This window comes from Suricata suricatta, chromosome 2, assembly GCF_006229205.1.
Source record: "Suricata suricatta isolate VVHF042 chromosome 2, meerkat_22Aug2017_6uvM2_HiC, whole genome shotgun sequence".
In the NCBI taxonomy this organism is placed as follows: Eukaryota; Metazoa; Chordata; class Mammalia; order Carnivora; family Herpestidae; genus Suricata; species Suricata suricatta.
In genome coordinates this window covers 5,146,376-5,164,942 of record NC_043701.1, presented here as the reverse complement: position 1 = coordinate 5,164,942, position 18,567 = coordinate 5,146,376, and the positions used below count along the sequence as shown (strand labels likewise).

The window sequence follows — 18,567 nt, the reverse complement described above, 5'->3', positions numbered from 1 at the left end:
ACGGCACACTTACATGTGAACTGCCCGCCACCACCATCCAACCACGATGCAGAAACCTGGGCTTCCTCCTCGTCCCACCGCCTCCTCCACCCTCACCCGTTTGTCACGACGCGCTGCAGAGTGTGCCACAAATGTCTCCTCCACCCGTCCACGCGGCTCCACCGCCATGGCTGCGGGCCCGGATCCGAGAAATGCCCCAACTTCCTGACGGGTCTCTCTGCTTTCAATCTCGCTCTCTTCACCAGCGGCCCACACTGCGCTCAGACTGGATTTGATCACATCACCCTCCGGCTGCAAATGCTCCAACAGCTTTCAGAAAAGACAAAATCCTAGGGGCCTCGGCCTGAAAGGTGCACCCTCCGGCTCCCGACCTCACCTGCCAAGTGCCCGCGCCCCGGTGTCCCCGTGGCCGAGAGCTCTTCTCTTAGTCCCTCTGAAGTTCGAAGCCCTCTTCTTCCACGGGACCCTCACCCACCGTCTCCTGGGTCTTCAGTACCCTGCCCATCTCTTCTTGGCCCCGTGAGATCCTCCCGCACTTGAGCTTAGCTCGAGGACACGACTAGGAGGTTGTGGATCCGGAACTTGGACCCGGACGCCTCTAGATTCCAAAGCCGAGTTCTCAGACGAGGGGATGGCCCACCGTCCCCGCCTGCAGTGGCCTCGCTCCTGACCTGTCACCACGGTTCAGCTCTAAGGAGACTACCGCCAAGGGACTTCTGTGACAACTTCACTGAGCCCACGCGGACCTGTGTATCTGGGGAAGATGAAGCCCACGGGGGGAAACATTTACTTTATTGTGGTTAGCAATTACCAAAACGAAGTGTTCAGCAGCGTGACCCTGACCGAGTTCCTCGGCTGTGGGAAGGAGCCCTTGGTATTCTTTGTATTTCCTACATCATAAACGCTCGCTTTACGCTGCCTGGTTTGCCAGTTTCATGACAAACCACGTGAATGCCCCCAAATCCGTGTCCACTCCTGGTCTCTCCCGGGCACCATACTTCACACCCTACCGTTCCCGTCGGCTCCTGGCCAGGTCGCTTCTCAAGCAGCCCCCCTCCTGTGCGTGGACTAGTCCGGCGTCGTGGTCCGGCTTCTCTGTTCTCCTGCTTCCTGTCTTCACGCCAGGCAGGCAGAACCTGACAAGTCTCCTGCCATACTGAATCTCACTCTGTCCGTCCGTTCTGCTTTCACTTCAACATCGTTCTCTACCTTTCCTTGTCCAATTTCAAGCCAGCCTCAGATGCCAAATTATGCATGGAATAGGCGGACATTTGAGTATTCACCTCATCTGAGGTGAACACCTGAGTGGCCTGCGCAGGCCAAGCGTTTTACATTGCATCCTCGGTGCTGCAATACATCACCTCCTTAAGTTTACGGACCGACTCGGAGAGGACATGCCTTAATTTCTTCACTCCACACATGAGCAGACTAAGGGGACGGGCAGCTGAGGAACCGGCCTAAAGTCGGCCCTTAGGAAGGAAGCAAAGCGGAGTCAGGTCCATGTCCAAGACTCCACCACTTCTCAAGACAACTCCGCAGCTCCAAGAACTCACGCACGCACGCCTGATGTGCGTGCTACGGTCCATACCCTGTGCCCCTGGTGTTGAGACACAAAGGTGAGCACAGGCGCCTCTCTGCCCCCCACGCTCGCACGCTGGTGGAGAAGGGGGCACCCGGAGAGACGCCGTGTGGCAGGAGACACCCAGACCTCGTAAGATCACGCGGGCACGCAGCCCACCGGGCGTCGGCAAGGCAAGGAAACCTAACCGCCCCCGGCTCCGAAGGTGCACCGACCTCCACCTGATAGCTCACCATTCTCAGCGATCGTGTAGCTGGAATATTCTCCTTCTGGGGCGACCACTTCTCTGAATGACCAGGATCTTACTCGGTCCCCATGTGTTCCCCCAGAGCGGGTCGGTTAGGATTTGCACGGCGCTTCCCTCATGACCTCGGTCTCCGGGTTGTGTGTTTTGGGAAGACGACCCCGAGGTAGGTGCCATCTCGCCCCGCCACAGCGACGGCGTGACGTCCCCCCGGGCTCAGGCAGCGCCGGTCGGGTTTCTCTACGGCAGTCACTCTCTCCTCCGTCCACACGGCAGCCTTTTCCAGGGAGTCTGGATGCGCAGTCCGTACTCAGAGGGTCAGGAGTTACGAGCCACCTCCTTGAGGGGAGGCCGTCTACATAAACTACTTAGAATTCTTCTGGATGGAACTTTCCGTCCACCTGTGTGTATCAGTAGGGATTCACAGCCTTCACTTCGTGCTCTGACTTAGGAGCCTGTACCGCATGAGGAAGGGTCAGGAAGGCGGCGGGCACCCACCCCCGCTGGTGGATCCGTGCGAGGCTGGGGCGCACCCTCCAAGTCCAGACAGCCTTCTGGCCCGGCTCTGACCTCCCGCAGGTGGCACCGGGCCTTCCCTGCTCACACGCCCGGCTTCCAGGTCAGCTGGGAACTTGTGGGGAGCTGGGCTCACCGAGGTCTCCGTGTGCGTGTCCTTGGCCAGCGGAGGGTGTGTGACAGGGGCTCCACGGCCTCCACGATGGGAGAGACGCGTTTCCCTGTCACCAGCATCTTTCATCAGCAGGGTGCTTCCGGGACCATCCACGAGTTGGTGAGATCACAACGCACAAACTGTCACCGGAAGCCCGTGCAGTACGCGGTAGGACCCAGGGCTTGGTCCTCAGGACAGCTCGGGACACTCAGCCCTGGCTCCTCAGGCGCCTCCTGCAGAGGCGGTGTCCCGGACCTTCCTCCTCTGGATGGTCTTGGGGGACCCGGGAGGCGCCTGGGGGGAAGCCCTTGACTGGCATGTCCGACGTGCTCCTCACAATTCGACTGGGAGCACGGGTTTTGAGGAGGACCTACGACATTTAAAAAATTGTTATTTATTTTTTATTAAATTTATTTATTTTGAGAGAGAGAGGAGGAATCCCAAGCAGACTCCAGGCCGTCAGCACAGAGCCCAACATGGGGCCTGAACTCACAAACTGTAAGATCATGACCTGAGCCGAGATCAAGAGTCGGACACTCAACTGGCTGAGAGCCGCCCAGGCGGCCAAACATTTTTTTTCTCACAGAAGCAGCTCGGCCAAAGGAAGCAAGTGTTAAATACGTAAAACATGTTATGACAGAATCTGTTCGGGTCTATAATGAGGCTAGATTATTACTGTTGCGATAAAACAACATCAGTAACAGAAGTATTCGTATTTTACCTTAGGAAAACAAAGTGACTATTATAAAATGTCACAGTCTCCCTCCACTCACTTTCTGACGATCGGCGGCACCACCTGTACTAATTACACTATTTTGAAGTCTCAAATCGCAACTGAAGAAAGAGATGCAATGAAATAGACAGTAAGAAGAATGTGGAATGTGTTAAACTAAAAAGAAAACCAAAACCCCAGAACCACTCAACAAGAACAGGCGCCTGGAATGCGTGATTAGAATTTGCGAGAATGCAAGGCGTTCAAACTCGCACTGCCCGCAGGCGAGCGATGCCATTGGTGCGTCGTCCCTCACCCCTGCTCCTGCCGTCCAGGCCGCCCCTGCATGGGAGTCGAATCACGGAGTGTCACACTGGCGCTTGAGCTACTGGGTCAGAAAGGACCCCTCCTCCAGGACGCGCTACCCCACCGCTGCTGAAGGGAACCCCTGAGACCCCGTCTGTCCCCCTGGCCTCCTCTCCGCCCACACCCCCCGGGGACCGTCCACTCTCAGGTGGCACGGACACTTCCCTTCCAAAGGGTTTTGTGACATCTGGGGAAGTCTGACCTGGGGTTGTGCCCCTCGGGTCCCTGCCTGCTCTGTGCGTGCCATCCAGTTATGCCCTACGGAAATCCCACCTGCCTTTCGGTAGCGGAATAGCTGCTCCCTGAAATCTGTGCCCACGTGGAGCATCAGAATGAGGCTTCATGCCCGGAGGAAGGGTCTCTGCAGGTGAAATTACTGTAAGGATCCGGAGAGGAGACCGGCCTGGATGGGGCCGGGCCCTAAACCCAACCACCAACATCTACAAAATACAGAGAACAGACACAGACAGAGGCGGCCACGGAGGACGAGGCAGATGCTGAGTGATGCAGCCACGAGCCGAGGGCCACCAGGGACCGAGGAGGGGGGGACCGGGGGGCGCCTAGCAGCTGAGAGGAATAATGATCACCTCGAATACAGTTCTTCTGCTCTAAGCTGCTGTTTGTGCCGGGGCCTCGGGAAACTAACGCAGCCCCAAAGCTCAGTTCAAGGACCCGGAACACCTTCCGAGAAGCCCTCGAGTCGGAAGTAATGACTCGTTTTGACATTCCCATTTGTGATCTGTGAGGAATGCACACTTCTGGAGTGCCGTACACCTTGTGCTGAAGTTAGTTTAGACTCTAGCTTTCTAAGGCACCAGACGGGCCCCCAGCAAGTTCCCAGGAGGGGTCAGCACAGAGCCCGACGCGGGGCTCGAACCCACAGACCACAAGACCATGACCTGAGCCGAAGTCGGACGCTTAACTGACCGAGCCGCCCAGGCACCCCCAAAGCACCCAAGTATAAAAGAATACTCGTGAAATCTAGATTTATCAGTAAAGAAAAGTGTAAGAGAATACTGGTGAATCTAGATTTAGCAGTAAAGAAATTTATTTAAACACCTTTATAAGACCGAAGGGTTGAAAAGGCACGTTTCTGTCACAGAAATTACGCATCTATGGAAGTGTCCCATGTGATTCTTTTAATTTTTTCTGTTTTTTATTTATTTTTGAGAGAGAGAGAGAGGCAGCACGAGCAGGGGAGGGTCAGAGAGAGAGGGAGACACACAATCTGAAGCAGGCTCCAGGCTCTGAGCTTGCTGTCAGCACAGAGTTCAATGCGGGGCTCGAGCCCATGAACCTGAGATCATGACCTGAGCCGAAGTCGGATGCTCAACCGACAGAGTCACCCAGGTGCCCCATATAATTCTTTTTAAAGAGTAACAGCATTCATCTAAAGCTTGAAAAGTGTTTGCAATCGTAGTTTATATGGAAACTTTTCTAATTCCACTAGACAAAAAAATGTAGCTGAAGTGAGTAAAACTGCAGAGGACATTAAAATGTCCACATTATTATATACAGATTTTAAAAACCTGAAAATTCAGCAAAATAATTTGAGACACTCACATTTCGGAGATCATCTCTAGAGTCATAAATTACTTTTTATAAAGCCAATTTACATAGAATTTTAATTTAGAAAGCATCTGTAAAAACTGAACTCTAAGATGGGGTGTTGCTTTGGCATCTCCAGCCTTAGCTGGGGGAAAGGAAGAGGGCCGTCACTGATCGTCAGTCTAAACGAGGCGAGACTCCCACCGAAGGAGAGCATGATGAAGGGCAGGTGGAAGGTGCTGGAAGGCTGGCTGGGAGTGGTTCGCAGATGGCACAGGAGCGGGGATGGGGGAGGAAGGAGCGGAGGCTGGTTCCATAGACACAGCGGCCCCCCAACCGTGCTGAGGCAGGACGCCTCTGCCAGCTCTGGGCCCATGTGCCCGCCGACCATGCGGACTCTTCAGACAGCAAGTCAGGGGTCACAGTGACGGCCTGGACAGGAGACGCCACTGCTCCCTCGGTGTGCGGTCCTGGCTGAACCAGCCGCCGGCATGCTCCTGGCAAACGAAACCGCCAGCCAGTCCCAGGGTGGACCTCACGGAGCCGCAGGGGCTGGGGGCCTACGGGACAGAAGGGCAGGGACCCTCCAAGGGATGGCGGCCTGTCCCCGGGGGGCAGGCTATCCAGCTTACACGGAGAAGAGGCCCGGCTTGGCCATGGCTGGTGACACGCACACTTGACGCAGGGCCACACCCCGCCTCCTTCGTCGGCCACGAATGAGCACCGCCCTCTGGCAACATCACCGGTCACAGTAAGAGACCCAAACTGTGTCTCAAAGAGCTAAGTGCGCACGGACGATGGCATTTTGAAACAAAAACCACACATCACCCCAAACTTCGCTGAAAAACATCCTGAACAAAAGGCCCCAACTCCTTATTTCCAATCTCCACGATTTTAACTTAGCATACAGAGCTTTCATTCTAATTCCACAAAAGATCAACGTTACTTTTTCTTCTAATTTTTTAAATGTTTGTTTATTTTTGAGAGAGAGAGAGAGAGAGAGAGAGAGAGAGAGAGAGAGAGACCAAGAATCTGAACCAAGCTCTGCACTGTCAGCACAAAGCCTGACATGGGACTCGAACTCATGAGCTGTGAGATCATGACCTGAGCTGAACGTGGACACTCAACTGACAGCCACCCAGGTGCCCCAATATATCGCTTTTTTGGTATTTTTCATTTTCTTATTTAAAAATTTTTTTAAAATTTCAATGTTTACTTTTGAGGGGGGGGAGGGAGGGAGGGAGAGGGGCAGACAGGGAGAGAGGGAGACACAGAATCCAAAGCGGGCCTCCAGACTCTGAGCTGTCAGCACAGAGCAGGATGCAGGGCTCAAACCCACAAGCTGTGAAATCGTGACCTAAGCCAAAGTTGGATGTTTAACCAACTGAGGCACCCAAGTGTTCCTAAAAGTTTTTTCAATATTTATTTTTGAGAGAGAGAGATAGACTGTTAGTAGGGGAGGAGCAGAGAGGGAGACACAGAATCCAAAACAGGTTCCAGGCTCTGAGCTGTCAGCCCAAAGCCTGACGTGGGGCTCGAACTCATAAACCATGAGACTGGCCCGTCCTTAAGCCTGACGCTTAACCCACTGAGCCATCCAGGCACCCCAATATGTTAGTTTAAAAAATTCATCTTTTATCCTTTTTTCTACATTTTGAAACACAAGTTTACCAATATGCATGGTATCTTATTTCTTAGAGAACCATTTAAAGTAGCTGAGCAAGAAATAAGCAAACATGGGGAACGAGGCAGTGGAAGTACACGGGAAAGACCAGGGGCATGTCAGTTTCCCTAACGTGCTCAGAAACACAAATATCAACAAAGTCAAAGCTTAAGTATAATTTTACAGGCGTGAGGTTGACCCATGTTATTGGTCTTTACAAGAACTAGACTCTTGGTTTTGTTATGAGGTAGTAAAATAAATGAAGTGCATTAGATTTCTCTTTCCCTGCTCTTTGCACCCGGCTTCGTGCCTGCCGGCGGTGCGAGCCCGCCGTGGGGGGGCCGCGTCAGCTCTTCCAGGGAAGGGCGGTCAAAGACTTGGTAGAAAGCGTGGGCAGCTAAAGGCACATGGCCTCCCCAGCAAGTTCAACACTGGCTGCCCGAGAGACGTCACAAAGCCACGACCTTGAAATCCTATGGGACTCCCCACCATTGTCAAAAACGGCTTCCTGTTTAGTTTTGGGAACCACACGGCTGAAGCGCCCGCCTGCTCCGACATCCCACCGTCCTTGGGGCTCAGGCAGGTCGTTAAGCTGCAGCAGGGGGAGGGCGAGGCGGGCTCACGGGGGACCGAGTCCCAGGCGCTGACGGGGGGGGGGGGGGGACCCGAGACGGAGAAAACACCAGGAATCCCCTCACTGATGCCCAGAGGCTTCGCAGGTGTGTTTCCGGCAACTTAAAGGCGTCTCCTTCTCTCTCGCTTAGTAAGAATTTTGTTAAAGAAACACACGTATCAACCGCTATTTCAGTATCTACTGCGGTGACCGGAGGCTCCGCGCCTCTAACCTGCTGAAGTTAACTCCTCGGTGATTTGCTAACAGGCGGCAGTCTCCTTGTGTTTCCAGGACATCCCAACGCAGCGCCCGCGGCTCCTTCTGCTGACACTTCTGCAGGAGGTCAAGGCCAGGGAAATCATCTGTTTTCCTCTCTGCGTGCCATCAGCTGGTTTAGATGTCGAGATAAAGCTGGCCTCATGGGGCGAGCTTGGAAGCTGCCACCTTTTTCGAGGCCCTAAAATAATGCAAGTAACTTCCGCAGTAATCGTTCCTTGAAGGTTTTGCAGATTGCACCTGCTGACAGGCTGAATACTGGGCCCTCTCTGCAGGGTGGGGGAAGGCGTGGGACTTTTTTTAAAAAGTTTATTTATTTAAAGTTTATGTATTTATTTTGAGAGACACGGAGACAGCGTGAGTGGGGGAGGGGCAGAGGGAGGGAGACAGAACCCCAAGCAGGCTCTGCGCGGCCAGTGTGCCACCCCTCGTGGGGCTCGAACCCATGAACCGTGAGATCATGACCTGAGCCAAAACCAAGAGCCAGACGCTTAAGTGACTGAGCCACCTGGGTGCCTCAAGTTTATTTTGAGAGGAGAGACAAAGAGAGAAAGAGAGAGAGAGAGAGAAGGAGAGAAAGAGAGAGAAAGAGAGAACTCATGGTTCACGGGTTCGAGCCCTGCACTGGACTCTGTGCCGACAGCTCAGAGGCTGGAGCCTGTCTTTGGATTCTGTATCTCCCTCTCTCTCTGACCCTCTCCTGCTTGCACTGTCTCTGTCTCTCAAAAATAAACAAACATTAAAAAAAATTTTTTTTGTTAGATTGTACACTTTAAATAGATGAACTATATATATATATATAGCTGAACTATATATAGTATATATATATATATATACTATAGCTGTTTTTTGTTTTTTTAAATAAAAGTCCTCAGCCTTGGGGCGCCTGGGTGGCTCTGTCCTTTAAGTGTCTGACTCTTGATCTCAGCTCAGGTCATGATCTCATGGTTTGTGAGTATGAGTCCCACACTGGGCTCTGTGCTGACAGCCTGCAGCCTGCTTGGGTTCTCTCTCTCCCTCTTTCTCTCCCCCTTCCCTGCTCATGTGCATGCACACTCTCTCTTTCTCTCCATCTCTCTCTCTCTCTCTCTTTCTCCCTCTCTTTCTTTACATTCTTGAACAGATCTGACAAAGGTTTACCCACTTCTTTGCTCTTTTCCAAGAACTGAGCTTCCGGTTTGATTGAGCAAGACTGTGTCTTTGTACTCGACTTCATCGACTGCTGTTACTTCAGCAAGACTTCACAAGGGAAACGAGATGGACAAGGGTGCCCGACCAGTCACGCCGGGTCCCAGGTAGGGCGCCCAGCTCGGGGAGGTGAGCCGAGGCCCAGAGCGCCCTGCAGTCTGCGGTTCAGGCCCCCTCTGCTGCAGCTCACACGTTTGTCCACGGATGTGCACACGCCTGGGGGACCCAGCGGTCCAGTGGGTCCTCCTGTCGGGGCCTCCGCCTCCCCCACCGCCGCACAAAGTCTGCAGAGGGGGATGCCAACAGAAGCCCCTTTGATGGGCCCTGGGCGTTGGGGCTCCCCTCAGGCGGGCCGTCTCCCACAGGGACCGCGGGCCCGGCGGGCTGGGCATGGAAGCTGGAACAGGGCCGAGCTAGCCCAAACCCAGGCGAGGACTGCCGCCACCTTGGGTGGCCCTTGGGCAAGCGCTGGCATTTCTTCACTCGTCCAGTGGGGATAACGCTGTCCTCCTGCAGGGTGGCTCTGAGGTACGGGGACGGTCCACTACCCAGCCCCAAATGCTGCCGACGGGCTAGAACTGTGGCTGCGTAAACTGTCACCCCCGGACGACGCACCACGGTGACCTCGACCTCTCCGTTCCCGCTGCCTCTTGGGCCCTCCCGGGGCTGCCACCTTGGCTGTACCTGTGGGGGGACTGTCCTGCCCAGCAGGCGGGGCAGCAAATGCTACGTTCCTGTTACCTAATCCACATATAATCCTATTAGCTGAAGGCTGCTAGTCTGTCCCAGTTACAGACGAAGAAACGGAAGCTGGGAGTAACTGGCCTGATGTCTCGCAGCCAGCAGGTGCTGGGGACGGGACTCCAAGCTGGCTCTGACCCGTGCCCTCGGGACTAGGACACAGACCACATATGCAACTCGGGGGGGGGGGGGCAGGGCTCGCACGCGCTCCAAAGCTGGGGAGGTGCGCAGGGCAGGGGACAGCCAACACGGGGTCAGTCGGCGCTCAGGATGCAGATGTGCGCATCCCTGAGGAGGTGCTCACGGCACGTGCAGTCCGTAAGACACGACCGGCCGCGGCTTGCTGTTAGTTCCAAATGACCAGCGTCTGACGGGGAATCAGCTGGTCCCATAAATGCTGATTCACAGGAAACAGCTCAGAGCGGGGGAGCGGCAGCAAGCTGAACAGATGAAGGAGTGACAAAACGTCCACCCAAAGGTCCCCAAATTAGTCGTCTCCTCCTCGGAGCTGCCTCCCCATTTCCCATCAGAGGTGAGCGAGGCTTCTTTCCCCTGACGTCAGCGCCAGTGCGGCTGCAGCCACAGAGCAGGGATCCGGATCCGAGAGACGTCTTCCTGGGGGGCCAGGTTCTGTGACGGGTCCTCCGCGTCCCCGCACGCCCCCACCTGTCACTACTCTGTGATTGGTGTGCGGCAACTTGGCAGGTGGATTTCCATGGAGTGCCTTTCCCAGGAACACCTTATTTCTCTAGAACCCTAAAGCGTTCTAGAAAGAACATTTTCTGGAACATGTAGCTATTGTGCCACCGTAGTGCTCGAAGCTCCTCCCGTGTGGAACACACACTGACTGGAAACGAAGTCGTCTTCACTGCAGCATCTTTGAAACACGGCAAATGTGACATTTCCAGGGCCCAGCCTCACAGGGCTCACCAGTGACGAACACGAGTAAATGCGTTTCTCCTTTAGAGCCCGTATCCACCCTGGGACATTGAGAGAGGGCACGTGAAGTCCTGTCTGGGGCTTTCGGAAAGGCTTCTCCAGGGAAGTGACGTGTGGGCTGAGACTCGAAGGAAACGAGCAGATGGGAGCCCAGGGAGGGGGCGCGGCCCGGGAGGTCGAGGCAGGGCGGCCGGGACGGGTCCAGGGGGCGCAGAGCACAGACACGCAAGGAGGGGCAGGAGGGGGTGGGCACCAGGGGTGGCGGAGAGCGGGGCAGGAAACCTGGGCTCCAGCCTGCGGGCAAAGGGGCATCGCTGAGGGCTTTCGAGCTCGGGATGGACGGGCCTCGTGCAGCTGAACTTGACTGGAGGGGGAGCAGATGCTGGGAGAGAGCCGGCTGCTTACCAGCTCAGCAGCGACACGGACAGCCCGGCCCCGAGGGACGGCACAAGTGACAGGCACTGGCAACGGTCGGAGGGCTCCGTCACCAGGATGCGGGGGAGCCAGCTATGGCATCGCTCCCGTTAAAACGGCAACTGGGCGGACGGATGCCAGGTACTGAATCTGGCGGCCAGGGAGGAGGGGGCGCCGGAGGCCAGGGGGCGAAGTGGGCAGAGGCGCCCAGCAGGCAACCGTGAACTCAGGACAGACGTGGCTGAGGTGTCTGCCCATCATCGGGGATTAAGCACCGTGCCAATGAAACGCATGGGATGACATTTTTAGTTTTTAATTTTTTAAAAAGACTTTCTTTTGAGAAAGAGCATGGGCTGTGGGGCAGAGACAGAGGCTCTTAAGCAGGATTCACACTCGGAGCAGAGCATTGAGCCCGATGTGGGGCTCGATCTCACAACCCTGAGATCACGACCTGAGCCGCAATCAGGAGTCGGACCCTTCACCGACTGAGCCACCCAGGCGCCCCTAAGCACATGGGATTAAAACACTGGGCATCAGGCCCCGAGGTAAGTGATGTGATGACAGAGAGCAAGGCTGGGGACAAGAAGGCGGGTAGGCACTGGGCAGGGCCAGGAGCAAGTTCAACATCCCACACTCAGGAGAGGAGAGTCAGGCTCACGGAGGAGAGACCAAGAGCCAGAGGCGAGGTGGCCACGAGGGGGCTGTTGGTACGTCTGAGCCGAGGCCACCTTTGTGGATGGTGACTAAAGTTCAAGGTGAGAAAGGGCCCGATGGGTGGCCCCTGCAGTTCATAGCCCCTGGCAACGGTCTTGTGACTCAGGCGGAATGTGCTGGAGGTGGGAAAACGTAGAGGGTTTCTGAGTAAGAGAATTCTGCACTGGTTAAGCACCCGGGCTCAGTTCGTGGGTTCAAGCCCCACGTCGGGCTGTGTGCTGACAGCTCAGAGCCTGGAGCCTGCTTCAGATTCTGTGTCTCCCTCTCTCTCTGCCCCTTCCCTGCTCATGCGGTCTCTTTCTCTCTTAAAATTAAATAAAACATTAAAAAGAAAAAAGCACCCAGGCTCAGAGCACAGGGCTGCATTTGAAAACTGGTGCGCCAGCTTCCCACGTGGGTCCCTGTGGCAATGATTTAGCCTCCTACTTTCTGGATTTCTTCCTCTATAAAACAGGGATGACAACGTGTTTTCACTCATAGGTCTAACACGACAAACCTAACAGAGGACCATGGGGAGGGGAAGGGGGAAAAAGAGGGAGAGGGAGGGAGGCAAATCATGAGAGACTCTTGAATACTGAGAACAGACTGAGGGCTGAAGGGGGAGGGGGAAAGGGGAAGAAGGTGATGGGCATGGAGGAGGACACTCGTGGGGAAGAGCACTTGATAATAAACTATAAAATAAAATAAATATAATATACAAAATAAAATATAAAGTAAAATAAAATAGGGATGACAAAAAATTGACCTCTCAAGGCTGTTTTGAGGATCAGATAAACGTGGACACTTAGGACGGAGCTCAGCGCACTCCATCCGTGCCGGCGAGGAGAACTACGAATACCGATAACGCACAATCTTCTCACTTCTTTCGACTCAACTCCAAGTGCTCTGTAATATCGAGTTTTTGCACTTTAAAACCCGCAGGCGAGGGGCCTCTGGGTGGCTCAGTTGGTTAAGCACCCGACTCCTGATTTCAGCTCAGGTCATGATCGCACGGTCCGGTCCGTGAGTTTGAGCCCCACGTCGGGCTCCATGCTGACAGTGCGCTCGCGCGCGCGCTCTCTCTCTCTCTCTCTCTCTCTTTCAGAATAAATAAGTAAACTTAAAAAGTCGCAGGGATCCCGGTATAACATCTTTCAGGGACTCTGCAGCCCAGGCAGAGCTGCAGATTGGATCATCTGGGCCACTGTTTGAATCATGGGTCTGGACTGCGGCCTGACTGGTGGGGTTGGAGCTGAGTGCCACTGAGGACAGACAAAGTCGGTCTTGAGATGGAAGGTCATGGAGACCAGTCATTCATGGAGAGGCCCAGACTGCTGCCTCGAGTCCTAGGGACTTTCCGGAAGTTGCTTGTGAGGCCCCGCCATCAGATCCCAGTTTCGAATACCCCACGTCCGCTGTGCTCTCCCCTCTCCATCTCAGATTGTCGGGATCTCTCCACTTCCGGTGCTGACACCTCCCCCGGCCACAAGACAGCGTTCTATCTCATCCAGTCTAAGATACCATCAGATGTGAAGCCAGAGCCTGACTTCGGAGACATTACAACGTATACCTAAAACTTATTAAATATGGTGAGATTTTAAATATGGGGTCAGCTAAGGAAGAAAAAAAATTTTTAAGTTTATTTATTTTGAGGGAGCGTGAGCAAACATTCATGTGAGCCCAATTACAGGGGAGGGGCAGAGAGAGAGGGAGAGACAGAATCCCAGTGGGCTCCAGGCTGTCAGCACAGAGCCCGACTTGGGGCTCAAACTCACAAACCGTGAGATCACGACCTGAGCCGAGACCAAGAGAGTTGGACGCTCAACGGACCGAGCCGCCCAGGTGCCCCAAGGAAAAAAACATCGATTGTAAATATTTCATAAAATTGTAACTACTTTTATAATTAAGAGAAAATCTCTTCGTCTAATAAGAGTATGCAAACAGTAGGGAAGCACAGACTTTGGATGATAGATTATCAGAGCCTTCCAATAATCTAGAACAATCTCCTAATCATTACGGAGCAGAGGTGGGAGGGGGTGTCTACAAACCTGTCACAGGACCTCTCCACCGCCAGGGGGCAGCACTGTTCACATTCAAGCCAACATCTGACTTGGCTGAGCCCCACTGCCGGTGATGAGGGGGTGCTCTGACAGGTCACCCCAAAACACAGAAAGACAATTCCCCTGAAGTCAGAGCAGTGTTTCTCCAACTTTTCACTGCCCAACCCCCTCTGAAACTTTTCATATCCCCCTCCTCCCATGAAACTCTAATACACAGAAATACTGTATATCCACTCAGGTAATGTGGCCCTTTGGAGAGCCACGAACCGCTGTGATATCTAAGACTTTTGGCCCCTGACAAGAACCAATCTTTGCTCACTTTGCTCCCCCAGTTAAGAAATAATGAATTTGAGGGGCGCCTGGGTGGCCCAGTCGGTTAAGTGTCCGACTTCGGCTCAGGTCATGATCTGACGGTTCATGGGTTTGAGTCCCGGTTCAGGCTCTGTGCTGACAGCTCGGAGCCTGGAGCCTGCTTCAGATCCTGTGTCTCCTCCTCTCTCTGCCCTTCCCTGCTTGCTTTCTGTCTCTCAAAGATAAATGAAAACTTGAAAAACAAAAAAGAATGAATGAGTTTGAGTGAGCGCCAAGCTTTGGTTCAGTTAGTTTATAGAGCGGCTGCTAGTTGCTTCAGGCGGCATTTTTGAATTAGGAGAAGTTCAGGTTCACCAAGTGCAGGCCCGGTTTTATGCAGAAAACACACAACGAAACAAAACGAAACAAGCTGCAAAGCCCCAAGCGAGCGATGCGCTCAGGCTCCAGCTGCTTCACTCAAACGGGCCTGGTTCTGAGATTCCTGACGGACACATGATGCCTTCCGTCCTAAAAACAAAAAAGTGACCCCTTTTTTTCTTACATATTTTTGATCAGTGTAGATGAGGTTGGCCAGCCTTGCAGGAAAAACGAGTTGGAGGGGAGTTCTGAAAAGATAACAGTTTGGAGGAGGCTGTGGGGGTGAAGACGGCCAGCAGGGATGGTCTGGGGTCAGGGAGGGGCAGATGGTGAGGGCAGAGGGGAGAAGCCAGCTGGAGAGCCAGCCAAGTGATAAGAGGGTGTGACAACAAGTCACCAAGATCCTGAAATACCGAGACCCTGAAATACCGGGAGAGTCTGTGACAGCGGAAGGGACAGGAGGGGAGCCAGGAGAGAACAGAGAAACCCCAAGGGGCTGTCCGATTCTCACAGCAGCGTCCGAAGTATAGACTGACGGATCGCGACTGAATTTCGGGTACTGATCTACCCCAGAAAGCATCCGCGGGCTGTGTTTAGGTCCCTACTAAGTGCTTGTGCTTGGTCCTGCCATGAACTGCGTTCAAGACAGTTCATGCTGATGAAAACAGACATGAACGTGACTGACCCATGAATAGAAAACGTGAAAAGCAAACACGTAAATCGATTGCTACGGGGGCAGTGTCCTCACCCCCCTGCCTGCTCAGAGCCGCCCGGTCCTCCCAACACTCCTGTGGAGTGACATTCACTGAGATGCCTACTAAGATTCCGACGCTGCTGAACACCTACTGTGTGCCAGCCACATCGGGCACGGGGAACAGCAAGATGGGCTGCGAAGGGAGCCCCAGAAGGGATTTAGGGGACGGCCTCGAAGTGGAAGCAAGATCTGGGTAGAGCCGACGGGCTGGGAGGCCAGACAGGGAGGAAGAGAAGGCCTTGCGGTCACGGTGATGGAACACTGGGAGGCCAAGAGACCACGAGGGGGGCACACTGGGAGCCAAATCCGGCCTGTTTTTTTTTTTTTTTTAAATGAAGTCTCCCTGGGGCACAGCCTGTTGGGCTGTTAGGGCTTCAGCCGCTGAGTCGTAGTGGTAGAGATGGAGACAGGGACCATCTGGCCCTTTCCAGAAAAAGTTTGCCCATATCTGTTCCAGAGCCTTGCTACTCAGAGGGGTCTAGGAAGCAGCAGCAGCCCCTGGACGCCAGGCAGGAATGCAGCCCCTCAAGTCCCACCCCGACCCGCAGAATGAATGTCCCCCTTAAGATCTGGGGTGATTCCCGGCCCAGACAGCTCTCCAATCCCTGGCGTGTGCGGCGGGGAGGAGGCGGCGAGGCTGCAGATGAAGAGAGGCACGCACTCATCCTATATATAGACGGAAGGCAGCGGCGAAGATCTTCCCGGAAAGGAGCAGCCCCTCTGTCAGGATTTAACGGTAAGAAGGGCAGGCAGCAGAGAGTGGGCAGGCCGCTGGGGTCGGAATCCAGGCAAAAGATGACCCTGGCCCCCCGCCCGGGTACTGCAGGTCACCGGATGGCTTCTTCTTCCTTCCCAGAAGCAAATGACATTTTAAGAGATTAAACTTCACCAGTGTCCCCCCAATCACTGCTAGCCAATGCAGTGTTGGTTATAGTTTATTAGGAAATAGAAAAGGACTTGGTGAGAAAAATATGAGTCATCCTGTGTTTCTGTGTATACGGAACGCACCTCCGTCTAAGTAACACACCCAGAGAGCAAGGCAGAAACGACATTAATGGTTAAGAAGGAAGTTCAAAATTTTTAACTTTATTTGTTTTGAGAGAGATTGGCTGTGCCAGTGGGGGGGGGAGGGCGCAGAGAGGGAGAGAGAGAGAGAGACCGAGAATCCCAAGGAGGCTCCGCACTGTCTGTGCAGAGCCCAACGGGGGGGCTCAAACTCACGCACCATGAGATCATGACCTGAGCTGAAATCAAGGGTGGGATGGACGCTTATTCGGCGAGTCACCCAGGTGCCCCAAGAAAGAAGTTTAAAGATTAAATGGGGATCGATTCAACAGCTATGGACGAGGGAGGCTGCGAACACCTAGTTCACAGGATATTTAAGGGTGTGCTGGCCCAAACCGGAGGACCTTCCCCACGCCCGCAAATACATGTAAGACTCTGCTTGATACTCAGTTTTTCCATACTATGGATGAATAAGCAATAGCAAGTTCCAAAGAAACAAAGCAGCATTTTAGACAACGACGCCAACACGATTTCTTCTTCCAGCTCTGCTAAGGGCTTCCAAGCAAGTGCTTAACATTCTGCCTTCTTAAAAACCTGGAAAAGTTTGACAGGGTTATTTGTGGGATTCGGCATGCTTTAAAGTAATGACAGCAATATAGATAAAAATAGATGGGCGAAAACAGGAAATCCCATTTCTTAGTGCCTAGGTTTAATACTCCGTATTCATTCTGCTGGCAGAAACAATGCAAAAGGAACAGGGCCTGTAGATCCGCCTCAAGAAACCCAACATAATTAAATCAATAAATCTCAAGAACTCCCCCCGCATCAAACCCAGGCTGAGAACAGTCTCCATGTTAAGACTCACCAATAAAAGCCTTAAAAAGTCCAAGAATTCAGTTTAACGGTTACTGGCATTAAAAAAAAAATAGTTAACATTTCCACAGTACTTACTATGGGTTTATCCTGTACTAAATACCACTACACAAATTATCTCATTTAACCCTCAAAACACCCTGCTATGAGCTCCATGTGACAAACAGGGAAAGCGCAGCACAGAACCTCAGAAACTTGTCCTAAGTCACAGCGCTGAGCAAGAAATGGCGCTGAGATGTGAAGCTGGGTCTAGGTCCTTAACCCTAACTGCGGCGTCTCTAATGCACCTGCTCTCCACTTTCCTCTGGCCCACACGTGAATCTGCAGAAAGCTGAAATGCAACAGACCCTCGCTTTACTGCTATCAGGGGCAAAGAAAACCCCTACAATTTAGACACTCGAAATCTTAACGGAAAGGGAGGTGCACACCATATTTATTGTTCTGTAGGCAGTGGTCAAAGTTTGACCCTGGGACACGGAACTGATGAGTAAGGAGGTGGATTCGATTTAAGATACTGGATCATTTTTCAGTAGCAGAAAATACATATTAAGCCCCAGGAAGATTCTGAAACGTATCACGTAACTGCTCATTAATAATAAATATGGATGCAGACTTCTAATGATAATTACTACGCATGCATTACCTTCTAGTAACATGCTTGTGGAATGCTGCAGGGAATCTAAAACAGAAAATGAATGTAGGTACCCGCCCAATACGATCTGGTTCACATTCTCATATCGGCCGTACGTGCTTATTTAAGCAATCGCCTGGCTGTAAATGACCAAAGTATTAAAGTAAAGTTGGCACACGGCACACCATCCACATGGCACATTCTTTGTTCTGGGAGCTTCAGTCTATCAATCCTCTTGCGGAAAAGAGAAGTCACTGAATAAATAACGCAAGCACACAGGAGAGCGCGTGGACTTCTTTTAAATTCAATTCCTCAAACTGTCAAGCATCTCCTTCCAAGTTCTTTTCCGACTCTGAGCTCATCTTCAGTACTAATTTTGGCAGAGAACACGCTTTCCGCCCTTTGCGTTTTAACAGTTTCAAAATAAAATCCAGGTGAAAGCTCTTCGTATCCCGTGTTAAATGCCAGTTCGGCCGGAGAACACACGCACCCCCTTCACGTTTTCCCAGCTTCTCTGCCAGACCCAGGTGAGTCAGAGGAAAACAGGGAGGGACAGAAGAGGCGACAGAAATGACGGAGTGACAGGGTCGCCGGAACTCAAAACCGATTCCCGAAGCCGCTTCTGGCTTTCCTATAGAACTTTCCCCGTGAACCCGAAGACACACCCTGATGGGGGTGTTTTCGGAAACACAGGGAAGGGAACCGGTGTGCGTTATTCTGAGGTACGGGCCACCGACGTAGTTCGGGGGCCACCTCTCCGTGCACGGCAGCGTTACGATCACAGCTGCATGACACCTGGCTCTGCCCCCGGCCGGGCTGCTAAGGACAAAAGGGCCGCCCCCCGGGGCGGACGGCCGGGGTTCGGGGGGGCCCCCCTCCCGAACCGCGGCCGGGCTGCCAGCCCCGGAGCGGCACGCGCGGGCCACTGC

The 18,567-nt window shown here is 53.3% G+C and overlaps 1 protein-coding gene across 1 annotated transcript in view; it reads right to left on the bottom strand.

Moving 5' to 3' along the window:
• Nucleotides 1-18,567, bottom strand: part of PRKAG2 (protein kinase AMP-activated non-catalytic subunit gamma 2) — a 237,386-nt gene that overhangs the window by 30,025 nt on the left and 188,794 nt on the right. Inside the window, exon 6 of the mRNA XM_029954381.1 lies at nucleotides 17,651-17,738. Within this exon, the coding sequence (XP_029810241.1) occupies nucleotides 17,651-17,738 (88 nt within the window). The remainder of the gene's footprint in view (nucleotides 1-17,650; nucleotides 17,739-18,567) is intronic.